Raw genomic sequence first — 18,257 nt, forward strand, 5'->3', positions numbered from 1 at the left:
GAGGAGAAAGGAAAAGGAAACAAGAAAGAGGGGGAGGGAATCAAATTGGCTCCAAGCCAAAGGCCAGGCGGAACAACTCTGTCTTACAGGCCCTGCGGAAAGAAATCAGATCCTGCAGGGCCCTGGTCTCATGAGGCAGAGCGTTCCACCAGGCCGGGGCCAGTGTTGAAAAGGCCCTGGCTCTGGTTGAGGCTAATCTGACTTCCTTAGGGCCCGGGACCTCTAGGGTGTTGCTATTTATGGACCTTAAGGTCCTCCGTGGGGCATACCAGGAGCGGCGGTCCCGTAGGTACGAGGGTCCTAGGCCGTGAAGGGCTTTAAAGGTCAAAACCAGCACCTTAAATCTGACCCTGTAATCCACCAGGAGCCAATGTAGCTGGAAAAGCACTGGGTGAATATGCTCCCATGGCGGAGACCCCGTGAGGAGCCTCGCTGCAGCATTTGCGTAGGGGAACTATTAGGGCCGGAGGCGCCAGCTTGCAAGGGCAATTTGGGGAATGACGTGTACATGATGTTGTGACATCGCTTGTGTGAGCATTGCATCTCCCTCTCTAAGCTGGGCAGAAGCTTCCCAAGCTTTCGGAAGGACGTGCCAGGGGAACATATATGGGGCTAGCTTAGTCCCCTAGTCCACTGACAAAGTGCCACTGGATGGAATTAGCTTCTGATGTTTGTTTGTTTGTTTGTTTTAGCTTTTAAGCATTTATTAAATTCACTCTAGGGACCCGGGTGGCGCTGTGGTTTAAACCACAGAGCCTAGGACTTGCCGATCAGAAGGTCAGCGGTTCGAATCCCGCGACGGGGTGAGCTCCCGTTGCTCAGTCCAAGCTCCTGCCAACCTAGCAGTTCGAAAGCACGTCAAAGTGCAAGTAGATAAATAGGTACTGCTCCGGCGGGAAGGTAAACGGCATTTCCGTGCGCTGCTCTGGTTTGCCAGAAGCGGCTCAGTCATGCTGGCCACATGACCTGGAAGCTGTACGCCGGCTCCCTCGGCCAATAAAGCGAGATGAGCGTCGCAACCCCAGAGTCGGTCACGACTGGACCTAATGGTCAGGGGTCCCTTTACCTTTAAATTCACTCTGTAAAAAATCTGACACACATAAAACCAATGAGAGAGAAGGAATGGAAAGTGACTCCGCCGAAAGAAACTTGACGGTACAAATTTAAATCCATACAATTGAAATTGGCTTAATCTTGAAATGTAATCCAATGGGACTGAAGATGAGACACTTGAGGTCCAGGACAAGGCAGTAAAAGACCTTCTGAATCATTGGACTGATTTACATCAATAAGAGAACCAATTTTTGATGCGGTAAAAGAGATGTGTTCACCACCAGTTACAATTCGAAGCTCAGGCCGGCCAACTCTTGTCTGGAGGAGGGCATAAGGCAGGGGTCAGCAAACTTTTTCAGCAGGGGGCCGGTCCACTGTCCCTCAGACCTTGTGGGGGGCTGGACTATATGGGGGGGGGGGAATGAACGAATTCCTATGCCCCACAAATAATTTCATAGTTTTTTGTTGTTGTTTAGTCGTTTAGTCGTGTCCGACTCTTCGTGACCCCCTGGACCAGAGCACGCCAGGCCCTCCTGTCTTCCACTGCCTCCCGCAGTTTGGTCAGACTCATGTTTATAGCTTCGAAGACACTATCCCACCATCTCGTCCTCTGTCGTCCCCTTCTCCTTGCGCCCTCCATCTTCCCCAACATCAGGGTCTTTTCCAGGGAGTCTTCTCTTCTCATGAGGTGGCCAAAGTACTGGAGCCTCAACTTCAGGATCTGTCCTTCCAGTGAGCACTCAGGGCTGATTTCCTTCAGAATGGATAGGTTTGATCTTCTTGCAGTCCATGGGACTCTCAAGAGTCTCCTCCAGCACCAGAATTCATAATTTCATTGTAATTAATTGTTGTACACAAGTTGTACATTGACAGTAAAGGTATTATCATTATCATTATCATTATTATTATTATTATTACCCAGAGATGCATTTTAAATAAAAAGACACATTCTACTCATGTAAAAACACACTGATTCCTGGACCGTCCGCGGGCCGGATTGAGAAGGCGATTGGGCCGCATCCGGCCCCCGGGCCTTAGTTTGCCTACCCATGGCATAAGGCAGGGGTCTGCAACCCGCGGCTCCGGAGCTGCATGTGGCTCTTTTACACCTTTGCCGCGGCTCTGGGGCGGATACTTGCGAGGGGAGGAGGCGCATTGTGCGCCCCGACACTCCCCACTGTGGCGGGCGCTGTACTGGCTGTGACGTCCCATGGGGGCGGTGCGTGCGTTAGTCACGCACCGTCCCAACATCACCTTCCCGCCTGCTGTCAGATTGGAGGGCAGCGGCGCGCATGCTTTAAATGTCGCAATGGTTTTGCGGCTCCCAGGTTTTTTTCCCTTCGGAAACGGGTCCAAGTGGCTCTTTTTGTCTTAAAGGTTGCAGACCCCTGGCATAAGGCATCATCTTCTTTCGTGATTTCCCTGTCGTCAATTATCCTCTCTTCCATCACACATTTTTGTACGTAGGCTTCTTTTCTGATCACGACATCATTTTTAAAATAATTGCTGTTGTTTGCATATCTCAGTTTCCCGTCAGGGCGGAACTCGAACTCAAGATACTTGCGGCCGAACTTCCCCTTGTTGTGCCGAATGTAATAACGCAAATAGAAATTGCTTGCCATGGCTACTGGCCCACCGAGAAACCAGCATGCACCCTTAGCTTCTGCCGTTAATTAAAAACTGTGTCTTTGTTCCCTCCCCAACCCCATCATCCTCTCTCTCCTAGAGCCAGACATGCAGGAGTCCGAGGGCGGCTCAGATTCCACGACTCCTGTGGCGCTGCGAACGTCGGCATCGGTCCAGGCCCCTGTGGTCCAGCCGGTGCCAGCATCCCAGCAGGTAAGGAGCCCTCCATCCGCTCTCCTCTCCTAGCGATGCTTTCTTGCTTCCTTTAACTCCAAGCCTTTGGGCAGCGGGGGGGGGCGTGTCTTATCTGCTTGCTGCCTCCCACCACCACCAAGCTAGTATCAGGAATGGATACCACAGGGCATCTGTTGAGGTCCACAGTCCCCTATGCAGTCTGCCTCTTGTCTGTTCACCTGTCCCTCTGTGTTCGCAAACCTAGCGAACCGTCTATACCAGGGGTAACAATAAATAAATAATATTTTTTTTATTTATACCCCACCCTTCCCAGTTCAGAAAACCAGGCTCAGGGTGGCTGACAACAAATTTAAAACACTTAATTGATGCAACAAAAAAACCAGCGTAAAATACAGTATAAAATGTGAAGTGTTTGAATTTGGGGGGAAATCCATCCAATAAACATTAGATGATCACCAGGGCTAGCTGGCTAAATTAGTCCTGTCTGGGCCAGCGAGGAGACCAGGGGAGAATGAGCTGTGGGATCCCAGAGCGGGGAATCTTCAGAAAAAGGGGAGGGGGAGGGAAGGAAGGGGAATAAAAGATCAGGCTAAGTTCAAATTGAAAGCCAGGCAGAATAGCTTTGTTTTACAGGCCCTGAGGAAGGAAGTTAAATCCTGCAGGGCCCTGGTCTCATGGGACAGAGCATTCCACCAGGTCGGAGCCATCACTGAGAAGGCCCTGGCCCTGGTGGAGGATAGTCTGACTTCCTTAGGGCCCAGGACCTCTAAACTATGATTATTCATGGACCTTAAGGTCCTCTGCGGGGCAGACCAGGAGAGGCGGTCTCGTAAATAGAATCCTAGCTGCTGTTATTACATACGGAGCCATCACTGGGGAGGGTAATCACCCTTTTTAGACCTACCGCCCATTAATGCATCTTTCTTGATGGTGAAAATTTCTTACCGCCCACCAGTGCTCGATGGAAGGAGGATTCAGCTTCTGCCGTAGAACCCCCTACCACCCACCTAGAATCCTGAAACGCCCACTAGTGGGCGGTAGGGACCAGGGTTGAACAACCCCTGATCTATATGGATGGGGCAAGTTGCAGGGCCTGCAGCAGGCGGGACAAAGGGCGAAGGAGAAATTAGATTCATGTTCACATTCAAAGGCAAGCCTATTGAATTTGCACTTCCTGGAAGATACGAGCAAACTGAAACACAGCCGTCCTTCGAAATTTGCAGTGATGGTGGAACCTTGGTTCTTGAACGGCTCACTCGACGAACAAATTGGCTCCCGAACGCCGAAAACCTGGAAGTGTGTGTTCCGGTTTTCGAACGTTTTTCGGAAGCCAAACGTCCGATGCGGCTGTCGGCTATTGTCTTGTGGCGTCCGAAAACACCAAAATAGTTTTCTCGTTGCATGGCTGTACCTCCGATGTGCAGTGGCTCTATGTGGCATGAAATGAGTTTGCAAACCACGGTTTCGTGCGCTTCCTCATTTGACAAGCCACGGTTATAACCCTAACTCTGCTTCCAGAGGCCCCTGCCCTATAGAAATGGGAGTGGGGAGTGGGTGGGAAACAGCAATTTCTAAACCATGGCCTAGCTTTTATGTATGAAAGCACAAGTGATGGTTTCAAAACCATAGTTTACTGGTGATGTCTGAAAAGAGCCAGGGTTTCGTGTGTATTCTTCAGTGTTTGCCAAGTGTTCAGCGGCAGCCTCTGTTGGACACAGCGAGCCGCTTGCAGGCTGATTTAATTTTTGGCTTATTGTTAGATTCCGATGTGTTTCCTGGCAGGGTTTATATGCGTGTTGAACACTGCCTTGGGGGATGTTAGCAGAGAGGTGCTTTTGTAAATGTAAAGGCATCAGAAAGGGTGATTCCATCTTTGTTTGTCTTCCAGAGGGTTTTGGTGCAGGCGACAGGCTCCACTCCGAAAGGGGCGCAAATGCAGCAGCTGTCCGTCCCCAGAGTCCAGCAAGTTCCACAGCAGGTAATGTCCATTTTGCAACAGAGACCAGGTTGCTCCCAGACTTCAGCTGAACCCTGTGCTGGCTTCAGAAGAAAGTCAAATGGAAAAGAATAGATCATATCGCACCATCAGATGTCTTAGTAAAAGGTAAAGGGATCCCTGACCATTAGGTCCAGTCATGGCCGACTCTAGGGTTGCGGCACTCATCTCGCTTTATTGGCCAAGGGAGCCGGCGTACAGCTTCCGGGTCATGTGGCCAGCATGACTAAGCCGCTTCTGGCGAACCAGAGCAGCGCACGGAAACGCCTTTTACCTTCCCGCCAGAGCTGTACCTATTTATCTACTTGCACTTTGATGTGCTTTCAAACTGCTAGGTTGGCAGGAGCAGGGACCGAGCAACGGGAGCTCACCCCGTGGTGGGGATTCGAACCGCCGACCTTCTGATCGTCAAGTCCTAGGCTCTGTGGTTTAACCCACAGCGCCACCCGTGTCCCTTTCAAATGTCTTAGTTTGGGGATAATAGCGTAAGAACATAATATAACCTTAAATTTAAATTTTTAAAAAACCCCTCTTGAGTTTTGAGGCATGCTTCCTTAAAACAGCTATGGACAAGTTTAGACTAGCTGCATTCTGTCTTGAACACAAACTTCTCGTCGAAGGAAGATTGCCTCTGAGGACCCAAACAGGGAAGTGTTTGTAAATGGGAAAAGCATTAGTTCCTTTCTTAGTCTATCTCTCCCTGCCCCCCTGCCCCTTTTAAAGCCACTAGCTACAATTAAAAAAAAACAACCCTTTTTATGAACATGCAAGTTCAGGATACAGCCGTACCTTGGTTTTCAAACAGAATGCGTCCCGGAAGTCCATTCAACTTCCGAAACGTTCGGGAACTAAGGTGCGGCTTCCGATTGGCTGCAGGAGCGCCCTGCAGCCAATCGGAAGCCGCGCCGGATTTTCGGCTTCCAAGGCAAAGTTCGCAAACCGGAACACCTACTTCCGGGTTTGCGGTGTTTGAGTTCCAAGTTGTCTGTGAACTGAGCTGTTTGAAAACCAAGGTACGATTATACAAATACGTTAAGTGGACGCACTGCGTTCAAACAAGCATTATTCTCTGAGCTTAAGTGGTGTTGCTATACAGTTAAAGGAAAGGAAAAAAGAAAAATTTCCAGGTGAATTTCAACCAAAAAGGTCCTGCTCAGCACCTTAAAAACAAGGTATTCATTGAGGTTTCAGTCGTCCCACTACCTGGGAGTAAGTACCATTGAACTCAGGGGCACATACTTCTGAGTAGACACATTTTTCGAAACCTAAATCAAAAGGGCAGGATTTTCTTGTTTTCTCTTCTTTTGATAATTTGGGAAGTCACCTAGCAAATGCAGGCTGCTCTGAATTAATTGACATATGTATCTATAGATTATTTATGACCTGGTGTTTGATTGGCATCCTCAAAGCTGGGAGCGCGGAAATCGCGCAAAGTCAAATCAGGAAACACCGTCCCCAACGTGGTACTCTTCAAACCTTGTTGGACCACAAATCCCACATGGCCAGAGATGATGGGACTTGTAGTCCAAAACATACAGGCGGCACTTGTTAAGGAAGGCTGCCTTAAGTCAAAAACCACAAGAGCCAGCACTTTTTTTTACCAAACCAAGCATGTAATGCCTGTCTGAATACAACATCCTTTAAGGGAGCACCAGTGGGGGAAAGTTGGTTGGCAGTAACCCTCAGCCATACTGACTCCAAAAGACAAGCTCTGAAAATTGCCAGGGACTCTGAATACAGCTCCCAGTGCCCCCATGTGGCTATTCCTGTCCTGTCGTTACTGCTTTCTGTCCAGCACAACCAAAACAAGCCCAAATCCAGTAGTTTGTGTGCCTGTGAATATTATTTTTTAGAGTCTACTGGATAGGCAGAATTGGTCGGGACAGTCTCTGTGTCCCAGCAAATTCTGGGTATTGATGCCACAGGAGGTGTAAAACCTATCCGGCTCTTTTGCACAGTAGGTCAGCAATATCGTTCTCTTAACTAAGTCACTTGTGTGTTTTTTAACATTTATGTAAATGAAAATAAAATTATTTGAATTCTTAAAAAAAAAAAAATATGCAAAGTGGTATAATCTGAGTGTCGGCTGAGATGAAATCTTATTTGCACAGTTCACAAACCGACAGCAAAGCCCCTTGAACGGGAAAAGTCCCAGAGCAGTCATTAAAACTCTTGCAAACTGCATAGAACTGCTCAGTTGCCATTGTTTATTTGCAACCGGGATTAAATAATAATAATAATAATAATAATAATAATAATAATAATAATAATAATTTATTTGTACCCTGCCCATCTGGCTGGGTTTCCCCAGCCACTCTGGGCGGCTTCCATAGAAACCAAAAATACACTAAGATATCACACATTAAAAACTTCCCTGAACAGGGCTGCCTTAAGATGTCTTCTGAATGTCAGGTAGTTGTTTATCGCTTTGACATCTGATGGGAGGGCGTTCCACAGGGCGGGTGCCACTACCGAGAAGGCCCTCTGCCTGGTTCCCTGTAGCTTTGCTTCTCGCATTGAGGGAACCACCAGAAGACCCTCGGAACTGGACCTCAGCGTCCGGGCAGAACGATGGGGGTGGAGACGCTCCTTCAGGTATACTGGGCCGAGGCCGTTTAGGGCTTTCAAGGTCAGCACCAACACTTTGAATTGTGCTTGGAAACGTACTGGGAGCCAATGTAGGTATTTCAAGACTGGTGTTATGTGGTCTCGGCAGCCGCCCCCAGTCACCAGTCTAGCTGCCGCATTCTGGATTAGTTGTAGTTTCCAGGTCACCTTCAAAGGTAGCTCCACGTACTGGGAGCCAATGTAGGTAATTCTTCTGTGTTCATTTATTTATCTTGAGTGTATAGACTGCCCATCAACTTAAAACCTCTGGGCAATTTGCAAGCTGGATAAAAATACAAAATGCAGTCCCGGTTGTTGTTTTTTTAAAACCTCCCCGCCCTGTATTAACCAACCATGAGCAATATTCATTTATTTAAAACAATAAGCCACCGTGCATGCACGTACACGAATCTAAAATCCATCGATAAACACAGCAGCATCAAAATTGATTTTGAAGCCAGCAAAAGGGGGGAAATGAACTCTGTGTAAGAATTTGAAGGGGGGGGGGAGCACCAGAAAGATAATGCCCGTTGTCAGTTGCAAGGAACAAGGGAAGCAAAAACACAATGCGGAATTGTTTTTCCTCTGCGTTCTTATTTTGCTGAATGCCCCTCTGAAAATCCGATGTTTTGATTTCATTTTTCATTTCAACTTTAATTTGCATGCTGCCTTCCTATATTGCTGTACGCAAGGTGGTTTCGAAACTGAGAAAACAACACAGACCACACGTCTTCTGGCAATCTGATCCAGTACAAATTAATCATAATTAAAAATACGGCTTAAAAGAAACAACATATCAAATAAAGTAACATTCAATAATTCATTAGACTATAGGTAAGGTAAAGGGACCCCTGACCATTAGGTCCAGTTGTGGCCGACTTGGGGGTTGCGGCGCTCATCTCGCTTCACTGGCCAAGGGAGCTGGCATACAGCTTCCGGGTCATGTGACCATCATGACTTAGCTGCTTCTGGCGAACCAGAGCAGCGCACGGAAATGCTGTTTACCTTCCCACCGCAGCGGTACCTATGTATCTACTTGCACTTTGACGTGCTTTCGAACTGCTAGGTTGGCAGGAGCAGGGACCGAGCAATGGGAGCTCACCCCGTCACAGGGATTCGAACCGCCGACCTTCTGATCAGCAAGTCCTAGGCTCTGTGGTTTAACCCACAGCGCCACCTGCGTCCCATCATTAGACTATAGTGGCGCACAATAAAATTAAGTCTCAGAACATCAATAAACAATAGTTCAGCAGAAATTCGCTCTCAGCAATTACAGTTACTAAGTTATAGTCAATAACAGCAGAACTGCAATACTTAAAATTCCTACATTACATTAAAAAAACAAACCTGTGTTAAAAGATCGACTTGAGCAACATCATCCCGTAACGTGTCAATCAATCAAATCTTTATCACGGTCATAGACCAGCATAAGTAGGGTGGGGCACAGTCATTTAGAATCTATAAAATGTTTTGGAAAGCTAAAAAGTATTAAAACAGAAGGTATATCTAAAGAACTATAAAAATTCTAAAAGAAACTAAAATAATCTAAAAGAGGGGTTAGGAGCATTAACGGATCTGGAAGAGCATAAAAGATTAGTATGGAAAGGACTATAACTATCAATTTAGAGAGCACTCTGATGTGAGTGTTTATTAAATCTAGTTTGTGCCACAGGTCATCATCCAACAAATTTATAACCCTGCTGTGCAGAATCTGGCAACGTATGTTGTAGCAGGGTTGGTATCTGACAGGTGTAGAATTGTCCTGTGCACCTTGGGTACTGAATGGAGTAGTGGGGAGATGCGGCTGTTATAAGAAAAAACTGCTCCTTTTCCCTTATGGGGTACCCAAAACCCCGTAACCCAAGAGTTTGAGAAGCAAAACAGCTAGTAAGCCTGAACTGTTGCAACAGGGTGTTCACCGCCCCACGCAGGAGGGAGGAGGAACCCAGAACATTGCTGCGCAAGCTCTTATATAGACTTTTGAAATTGCCACCCTGTAGCTCAAAACCACCCCCCAAATACATCATACATGCATCACAGAAGGGGCTGTCTACAGCAGAATCCTGTGTGGCAGGAAACCTGTTAATGGGTTTACCTGGACAGCCTGGCCATTCTTTTGTGATGATAGTTACAGGTAGGTAGCCGTGTTGGTCTGCCGTAGTCGAAACAAAATAAAAAAATATTGCTTCCAGTAGCACCTTAGAGACCAGCTAAGTTTGCTATTAGTATGAGCTTTCATGAAGAAGTGTGATGCACATGAAAGCTCATACAAATAACAAACTTAGTTGGTCTCTAAGGTTCTACTGGAAGGAATTTTTTTATTTTGTGATGATAAACACTTACCGTCTTTTAATTTCGTGACTGCAGGCGTCTGTTAATTTCGTGGCTGCTGTCACCATCTGCAGTGATCATGGAGCCCAAGAAAATAAAATCTCTCACTGCCTCCATTTCTCCCCCTTCTATTTGCCAGGAGGTGATGGGACCAGTGGCCATGATCTTCGGGGGTTTTTATGTTGAGCTTCAGACCATATTTTGCACTCTCCTCTTTCACCCTCAATAAAAGGTTCTTTCCACATAGCATAGAATTGTTAAAAGGTTCCCCCTGGTCCCTGATCTCCTCTTCCACCTTCCCGGTTGCTTTGCTGGTCTTAGAAAGGTGTCGTGGGAGAGGATTTTGCTCAGCTGAGGTGCAGGGACACAAGACTGTTTTGCCCTCCTTTGCGCCTCCCAGCCCAGTGGTGGGATGCTGATTCTGTTGTAGAGGCACAGTGGCAAGATTTCATGGCTGCTCCCATCTCCATGCCTTTCTCTTAGGTGCAAACGGTACAGCATGTCTATCCAGCTCAAGTCCAGTACGTCGAAGGAGGAGAAGCTGTCTATACCAATGGGACCATGTAAGTATCCCTTCCCTCCCCTCCCCTCCCCTCCCCTCCCAGTTACCATATTGGCCTGAATATAAGCCTCACGGTTTTCCCCAAATTCCGACCGTGAAAAGTTAAAGGGCGGCTTAAATTCGCGACCTTACAAAAACTGGCTTTTACGACATCGCTGCCGGAACAGACGTACGGTAAGACGGAACAGGTGTGAGTGCCTGTGGAATTTTAAGGGAGCAGCTTATGTTCGGCTTTTTTCCTTTTTTTCCCTTCCCCCCCCCTTGAATTTTAAAGGTGCGGCTTATATTCAGGCGTGGCTAATATTCGGGCCAATACGGTATTTGTTTTTTGTTTTGATTCGAACACACACCCCGTCCCCCCTTCATCCAGGTGAATACTGGGGCAACGTACCATACCTGTAGCATGTCTGAGCACCTTTCCTCCTCTGCCTCTGCCTGCCCCCCACCCCCCGAGGAGCTCAGGGTAGTTTTTTAGTTTAGAGAGAAGGCTATTAAGAGGAGACACGATCACTGTGTATAAAATAATGAATGCCGGGCTGGGGGAGAAACGTGGGGGAGAAAGTCTTTGGCCAAGACTTTTTCTGTGGTGGTGGGAACACCCAGTGGATCTGAATGCCGTAAGAATTCATGACAGATAAAATTCGGGCCGCAGTTGTAGCATACGTAAATAACCTTTTTAGACACCTGGGAATTTTAGTCTGAATTATCCCCAACAGAAAGGACTCGGGGGCGGCGGAGGGGGGGGGAGTAGTTTTAAACATTTTTTTCAATTCATTATAGATCATTTCCCAGGGCAATATCTGGTTTTCAACTTGGTGATATTATCGCCAGCTTAACATCACAATATACCGATATATCACAATGTCTGGAACAAGGATGAAGCTATGTACATGCTTCATGGTTTTCCCCCCCAGTATCGTGATTTTTGCAGAGCACACACAAACACACACCCTGATTTGCAATATATTGCCAGGTCAGGAATTATGGAAGCAAGATCACGATAGGGACTTTGGATGATATATTGAGATATTGAATTACCCCCAACAGAAAGGACTCTGGTTTTGGGGGGAAAGTACTTTCAAACCCCTTTTCCCCCCAATTTTTTTTATTGATTTTCCAAATTTATAACAACTATAACGCACAAAGAAAAAAGAAAAACATTACAATACTAAAAAGGAATAACAAAAACATCTAAACACCTATTACTTTAAGTCCTATTTTAATTTACATTGTTAACTGACTTCCTCTATTCCCCCCTTACTGAGTTTCAATGAATCACCTTGTAACAGCTCTCCAATATCCTGTTTCTAATCAAATTAACTCCATCAATTTACTATCTTCATTCTCTTTTCGTTATTATCTGAATCCATAATATTTACAGTTAATTTTTACTAAAATCCTAGGCCTATATGATACTTTCAAGTGATTCTGCTTATCTTATGATACAATATTTAGCTAAATAGACTTTATAATAATAATTTATTATTTATACCCCACCCATCTGGCTGAGTTTCCCCAGCCACTCTGGGCGGCTCCCAATCAAGTATTAAAAACAATACAGCGTTAAATATTAAAAACTTCCCTGAACTGGGCTGCCTTCAGATGTCTTTTAAAGAGAAGATAGCTGCTTATTTCCTTCACATCTGAAGGGAGGGTGTTCCACAGGGCGGGCGCCACTACCGAGAAGGCCCTCTGTCTGGTTCCCTGTAACCTCACTTCTCGCAATGAGGGAACCGCCAGAAGGCCCTTGGAGCTGGATCTCAGTGTCCGGGCTGAACAATGGAGGTGGAGATGCTCCTTCAGGTCTACTGGACCAAGGCCGTTTAGGGCTATAAAGGTCAGCACCAACACTTTGAATTGTGCTTGGAAACGTACTAGGAGCCAGTGTAGGTCTTTCAAGACAGGTGTTATGTGGTCTCGGCAGCCGCTCCCAGTCCCCAGTCTAGCTGCTGCATTCTGGATTAATTGCAGTTTCCGGGTCACCTTCAAAGGGAGCCCCACGTAGAGCGCATGGCAGTAGTCCAAGCGGGAGATAACTAGAGCATGCACCACTCTGGTGAGACAGTCCGCGGGCAGTTTCTTCCAGTCTTCTTGATAGCACTTTCAAACCCTTAGGTCCTCACGGACCCTCTCGGAAGGCCCTCCTGCCTGACTGCATGTGTTCGTAACTAAACCCCTTCTCTCTTTGTCTCCTGTCTCTTCGCGGTCTTCCGGCAGACGTGCCGCTTATTCCTACAACACGGAAGCTCAGATCTACGCCCCCAGCAGCGCCTCCTCCTACTTCGAATCGCAGGGAGGCAGCTCTCAGGTGAGCACGGGGCCCTCGTCGCCCACCACCATCCCCTCGCACGGCATGGTGGGCATCGCGATGGACATCGGGGGAAGCCAGATCGTGTCCAGCTCGGGAGCCTACCTCATCCACAGCGGCATGGAGAGTGCCAGGCACGCCCTCTCCCACACCTCACGCTCCTCCCCAGCCACGGTACGTCGGGGCTTGCCACCTCCTTGAAGTCCGACGGAGGTGCATTCTGAGAAGGGTGTGTGTGTTTCAGGCACCTGCAAGGGAATAATAATAATAATAATAATAATAATAATAATAATAATAATAATTTATTATTTATACCCCACCCATCTGGCTGAGTTTCCCCAGCCACTCTGGGCGGCTCCCAATCAAGTGTTAAAAACAGTACAGCGTTACATATTAAAAACTTTCCTGAACAGGGCTGCCTTCAGATGTCTTCTGAATGTCAGGTAGTTGTTTATCTCTTTGATATCTGATGGGAGGGCGTTCCACAGGGCGGGCACCACTACCGACAAGGCCCTCTGTCTGGTTCCCTGTAGCCTCACTTCTCGCAATGAGGGAACCGCCAGAAGGCCCTCGGCGCTGGACCTCAGTGTCCGGGCTGAACGATGGGGGTGGAGACGCTCCTTCAGGTATACAGGACCGAGGCCGTTTAGGGCTTTCAAGGTCAGCACCAACACTTTGAATTGTGCTCAGAAACGTACTTGGGAAGGCGGCGGTGATGGTTGGACACTGGGACTGGCAGGGCGGAACCCGTAGCTAGAGCCAGAGTTGGTGCAGATGGAGTCAACTCAGTCTAGGGCAGGGGTCAGCAACCTTTTTCATCCATGGGCTGGTCCACCGTCCCTCAGACCATGTGGTGGGCCAGACTATATTTTGGAGGGGAAAAATATGAATGAATTTCTACGCCCCACAAATAACCCAGAGATGCATTTTAAATAAAAGCACACATTCTACTCATGTAAAAACACGCTGATTCCCGGACCGTCCGCGGGCTGGATTGAGAAGGCGATTTGGGCCGTATTCGGCCCCTTGGCCTTAGTTTGCCTACCCCTGATCTAGGGTTCTTCCCCATCTGTGTCACTGCTGAGTAATAGGAGGGCAGGGACATGGGTGGCTCTGTGGTCTAAACCATGGAGCCTCTTGGGCTTGCCGATCAGAAGGTTGGTGGACAAACACCGGCTCCGTCAGCCTAAAAGCAAGATGAGCGCCGCAACCCCATAGTTGCCTTTGGCTGGACTTAACCGTCCAGGGGTCCTTTGTCTTTCACTTTACACTCATCTCAGACTCATCTGTCTGCTACCAGCTAGTGTAGACCCGGGTGGCACTGTGATCTAAACCACTGAGCCTCTTGGGCTTGCCGATCGGAAGGTCAGAGGTTCAAATCCCTGCGACGGGGTGAGCTCCCGTTGCTTGGTCCCAGCTCCTGCCCACCTAGCAGTTCGAAAGCACGTCAGAGTGCAAGTAGATAAATAGGTACCACTCTGACGGGAAGGTAAACGGCGTTTCCTTGCGCTGCTCTGGTTCGCCAGAAGCGGCTTAGTCATGCTGGCCACATGACCCGGAAGCTGTATGCCGGCTCCCTTGGCCAATAAAGCGAGATGAGCGCGCAACCCCAGAGTCGTCCATGACTGGACCTAATGGTCAGGGGGTACCTTTACCTTTATGCCCTGATCTGGACTCTGTACTTCTGTAAATAGCATTAGCTTTTTCTGCCACTGCACCATATGGTTCAAGTTGGGGGGGCCAGTGCCCCATTTACGTAGTGGATCAGCGTCCACTGGGAGTAAAAGTACGAAAGTTGAGCATCTCTGCTGCAGTACATAAATGGACATTTGGGACTCAGGTGTGTGTCTTGGGGTGGGCCTAAAAACAACTCTTCTGTCTCACATGGGGTGCTGCCGAACTTTGCATTTACATCCGGTGCATTGAGCCTTTTATATACCTCCCCGCAAGATGGGAAAAATAAAAGGCTTTAAAGCTGTGCAGATCGGACTCGTAGCTGTCAACTCACAGATTTGAAAATAAGGGATCAGCAGCCAAAATAAGGGATTTTAGTCAACCAGCAGCCAAACGAAGCCTCAAGCGGAGGTTCCCACAGCGCAGCAACCCGGCAAAGGGGATGCAGCAAGGAAAACCACTGTCTCCTCTCCGCTGGGAAGCGCTGAGCAAAGGCGAGTCCCCAGGCAACACGGCCGATTTGATTGGCACAAGGCATGCAAGCTCCACCCCCCAGTCGTTCTTAGACTCCTTATTGGGTGAGCAACGCAGCCAAGCAACACAGCTGGAGCCTCCCTCCTCCCTGGCCGGCAGTGAGGGAGGGAGAGGAGCTGCTTCCTTTGAAACCCGGGAAATTTAAGGGACATCATCAATAAGGGACAGCAGCGGGACACAGCGCTGGGATAAGGGACTTTCCCGCCAAATAAGGGACGGTTGACAGCTATGATCGGACTGCTTTGAGGAAAAGTTGAAGGAGCTGAGCAATACTGAAGAAGAGAAGACTTAAGGGGGGGATGATGGCAGATTCCTTTTTCGCGTGAAAAAGGGCAGAGACCGAAAGACTGATATCCAATGCTGGTTTTAGATGTACCCATTGAAATGAATGAGCATGGCCAATTTGGGCCCATTAATTCCAGTGGGTCCGAGTAAACCCTTTCTGCTTTCAAACCCCAAGTCGTCACTGCCTTCCTGTTCTGATATGTGACTTCTAAATCAATATAAACGCCTGATAAACCTATATTTTCAGTGCAAGGGGCTGCTTCTTTCTCTTTCGCACCCCCTCCCCCCCAAAAAAAATACCACCTGCATTGTGTGGCTTCTTTTGCATGCCTTCCACTCCCCCCCCCCAGTGTAACATTCATGCTTTCCTGCGCCTGATCCCACACCCCACTTCGCCTGTTTGAGGGAAGGGCTTCACAGTGGCTCAGGCGGGTCTCCCCGGCTGTTTGCCGAATGTCTGATTTCCCTTCTTTTTTCTCTCTCTCTGGCCCTGCTGCCGCCCCTTTTCCAGCTTGAAATGGCGATTGAAAACCTCCAAAAAAATGAAGGCATAACGTCGCACAAAAGCAGCTTGCTGAACAGCCATGTAAGTTTGCCTCCTGCCTGCCTGGCTCCTCCCTAGACCAACCCCCCCCGGCGCCCTGTTTTCCAGCTTCTGTGCGCTTTTCAGAATCCCATTTACTGCGGCGAAGCACAAGTCGAGCATCTTGTGGCACTTAAAAAGCAAGCACGTATCTCCCACCCCCCCTCCGCCGGTTGCCGGGAGCAAACCTCAGCCCTGTAAACGATTCATTAAATCAGTGGTTCCCAATTAGCGAAGTACTGTGGACCCCGCTCTTTTCCAAAAGCCAAGCCGCGCACCCCTGGCTTTTGAAAACGTTGACGTTTCTAGGGTAGTTTTTTGTTGCGCGAATGGTGCAACGGACCCCCTGGCATCCGCAGATCCACCAATCACCGTATTTTCCGCTCTATAAGACGCACCAGACCCCAAGACGCACCTAGTTTTTGGAGGAGGAAAACAAGAAAAAAAATATTCTGAATCTCAGAAGCCAGAACAACAAGAGGGATCGCTGCGCAGCGAAAGCAGCAATCCCTCTTGCTGTTCTGGCTTCTGGGATAGCTGCGCAGCCTGCATTCGCTCCATAAGACGCACACACATTTCCCCTTACTTTTTAGGAGGGGAAAAGTGAGTCTTATAGAGCAAAAAATTCGGTAAATGTGCTCCCCGGTTTTGAGCTTGTGAGGCGCACACATCACGAGGCAAGGCGAGGGTTTTTGGGAAGGCATCAGAGACAGATAGACCGCAGGTGGTCAAAAAGGACCACGTTATCTGCTGGGAAGCTTCCCCATTCCCGAAATGCAATATAGGAAAATTGTACTTACTCAGATCTGTCTACCTCAGTATTGTCTGCACTGACTGGCAGCCACTCTGCAGGGTTAATAATAATAATAATAATAATAATTTATTATTTATACCCCGCCCATCTGGCTGGGTTTCCCCAGCCACTCTGGGCAGCTTCCAACAAAACACAAAAATGCAATAACCTATTAAACATTTTCCCTAAACAGGGCTGCCTTTAAATGTCTTCTAAAAGTTTGGTAGTTATTTTTCTCTTTGACATCTGGTGGGAGGGCGTTCCACAGGGCGGGCGCCACCACCGAGAAGGCCCTCTGCCTGGTTCCCTGTAACTTGGCTTCTCGCAGCAAGGGAACTGCCAGAAGGCCCTTGGCGCTGGACCTCAGCGTCGGGCAGAGCGGGTCATACAATCGTAGAATTGTAGAGATGCCAAGGACCTTCCATGTGTGAACTTGGCCACTGAGCTGCAGTTTCCCCCCCCTATAAATCAAGCCCCCTGTTTTAGCCCCTGTGCTTCCGAATGAAGGGTTGATTGGAAAGGACATGGTGGGATGCTACCATGAACAAGCCGGGATGTGGAATCATTTAGTTCAGTGTTTCCCGCACTGGCTGGCAGCAGCTCTCCGGGGTTCCATGTAGGGGTCTTCCTCTCAACCCTACTGGGGATGCTAAAGGTTGAAATCTTGGACCTTCTGCATGCGTGATGGCAGGCCGCCTAAGACAGAGTAATGGCCAAGGTGCCCATTGACGCCCACAAAACATTAGGCCTGTGTGGCATATTAACTGCTTTGTATGTGCTGCTGGGTACCGATCAATCACGTGTACCAGGGGCGCTGGTGGCGCTGGGGTCTAAACCACTGCGCCTCCTGGGCTTGCTGATCAGAAGGTCGGCGGTTCGAATCCCCGCGACGGGGTGAGCTCCCGTTGCTCTGTCCCAGCTCCTGCCAACCTAGCAGTTCGAAAGCACACCAGCTCAAGTAGATAAATAGGTACCACTCTGGCAGGAAGGTAAACGGCGTCTGCATGCACTCTGCTTTCCATCACAGTGTTCCATTGTGCCAGAAGTGGTTTAGTCCTGCTGGCCACATGACCCGGAAAGCTGTCTGCGGACAAATGCCGGCTCCCTCAGCCTGAAGCGAGATGAGCGCCGTAACCCCATAGTCGCCTTTGACTGGACTTAACCATCCGGGGGTCCTTTATCTTTTCCTTTTTTAAAAATTACTTGTACCCCACCCATCTGACAGGGTTGCCCCAGCACCTTTGGACGGCTTCCAACATAATAAAAACACAGCAAATAATAATGATAATCTTATTTATTCCCCAGCCACTCTGGGCAGTTTCCAACATAATAGAAAAACATCAAATATCAAACATTTAAAAGTTCCTGGCTACCTTCAGATGTCTCCGGAAAGTCGCACAGTTGTTTATCTCCTTTGACATCTGATGGGAGGGCGTTCCACAGGGCAGGCGCCACCACCGAGAAGGCCCTCTGCCTGGTTCCCTGCAACCTCACTTCCCGCAGGGAGGGAACCACCAGAAGGCCCTCAGAGCTGAACGATGGGGGTGGAGACGCTCCTTCAGGGATACTGGGCCGAGGCTGTTTATGGATTTGAAAGGTCAGCACCAACACTTTGAATTGTGCTCTGAAATGTACTGGGAGCCAATGTAGGTCTTTCAGGACCAGTGTTATATGGTCTCAGCAGCCACTCCCAGTCCCCAGTCTAGCTGC

General features: G+C 48.5%; 1 protein-coding gene across 3 annotated transcripts in view; it reads left to right on the forward strand.

Annotated features, from left to right (window-relative positions):
* The window catches only part of RFX2 (regulatory factor X2), a 55,148-nt gene that overhangs the window by 19,809 nt on the left and 17,082 nt on the right, over nt 1-18,257 (forward strand). Inside the window, exons 2-6 of one of the 3 annotated variants that reach the window (XM_083594506.1) lie at nt 2,780-2,892; nt 4,763-4,852; nt 10,292-10,371; nt 12,588-12,852; nt 15,683-15,757. In XM_083594506.1, the coding sequence (XP_083450632.1) occupies nt 2,788-2,892; nt 4,763-4,852; nt 10,292-10,371; nt 12,588-12,852; nt 15,683-15,757 (615 nt within the window). In that variant the 5' untranslated portion in view covers nt 2,780-2,787. The remainder of the gene's footprint in view (nt 1-2,779; nt 2,893-4,762; nt 4,853-10,291; nt 10,372-12,587; nt 12,853-15,682; nt 15,758-18,257) is intronic. The other 2 variants (XM_083594508.1, XM_083594507.1) reach the window with 2 other exon arrangements.

Source organism: Podarcis filfolensis (assembly GCF_964270895.1).
Source record: "Podarcis filfolensis genome assembly, chromosome: 18".
Classification (NCBI taxonomy): domain Eukaryota; kingdom Metazoa; phylum Chordata; class Lepidosauria; order Squamata; family Lacertidae; genus Podarcis; species Podarcis filfolensis.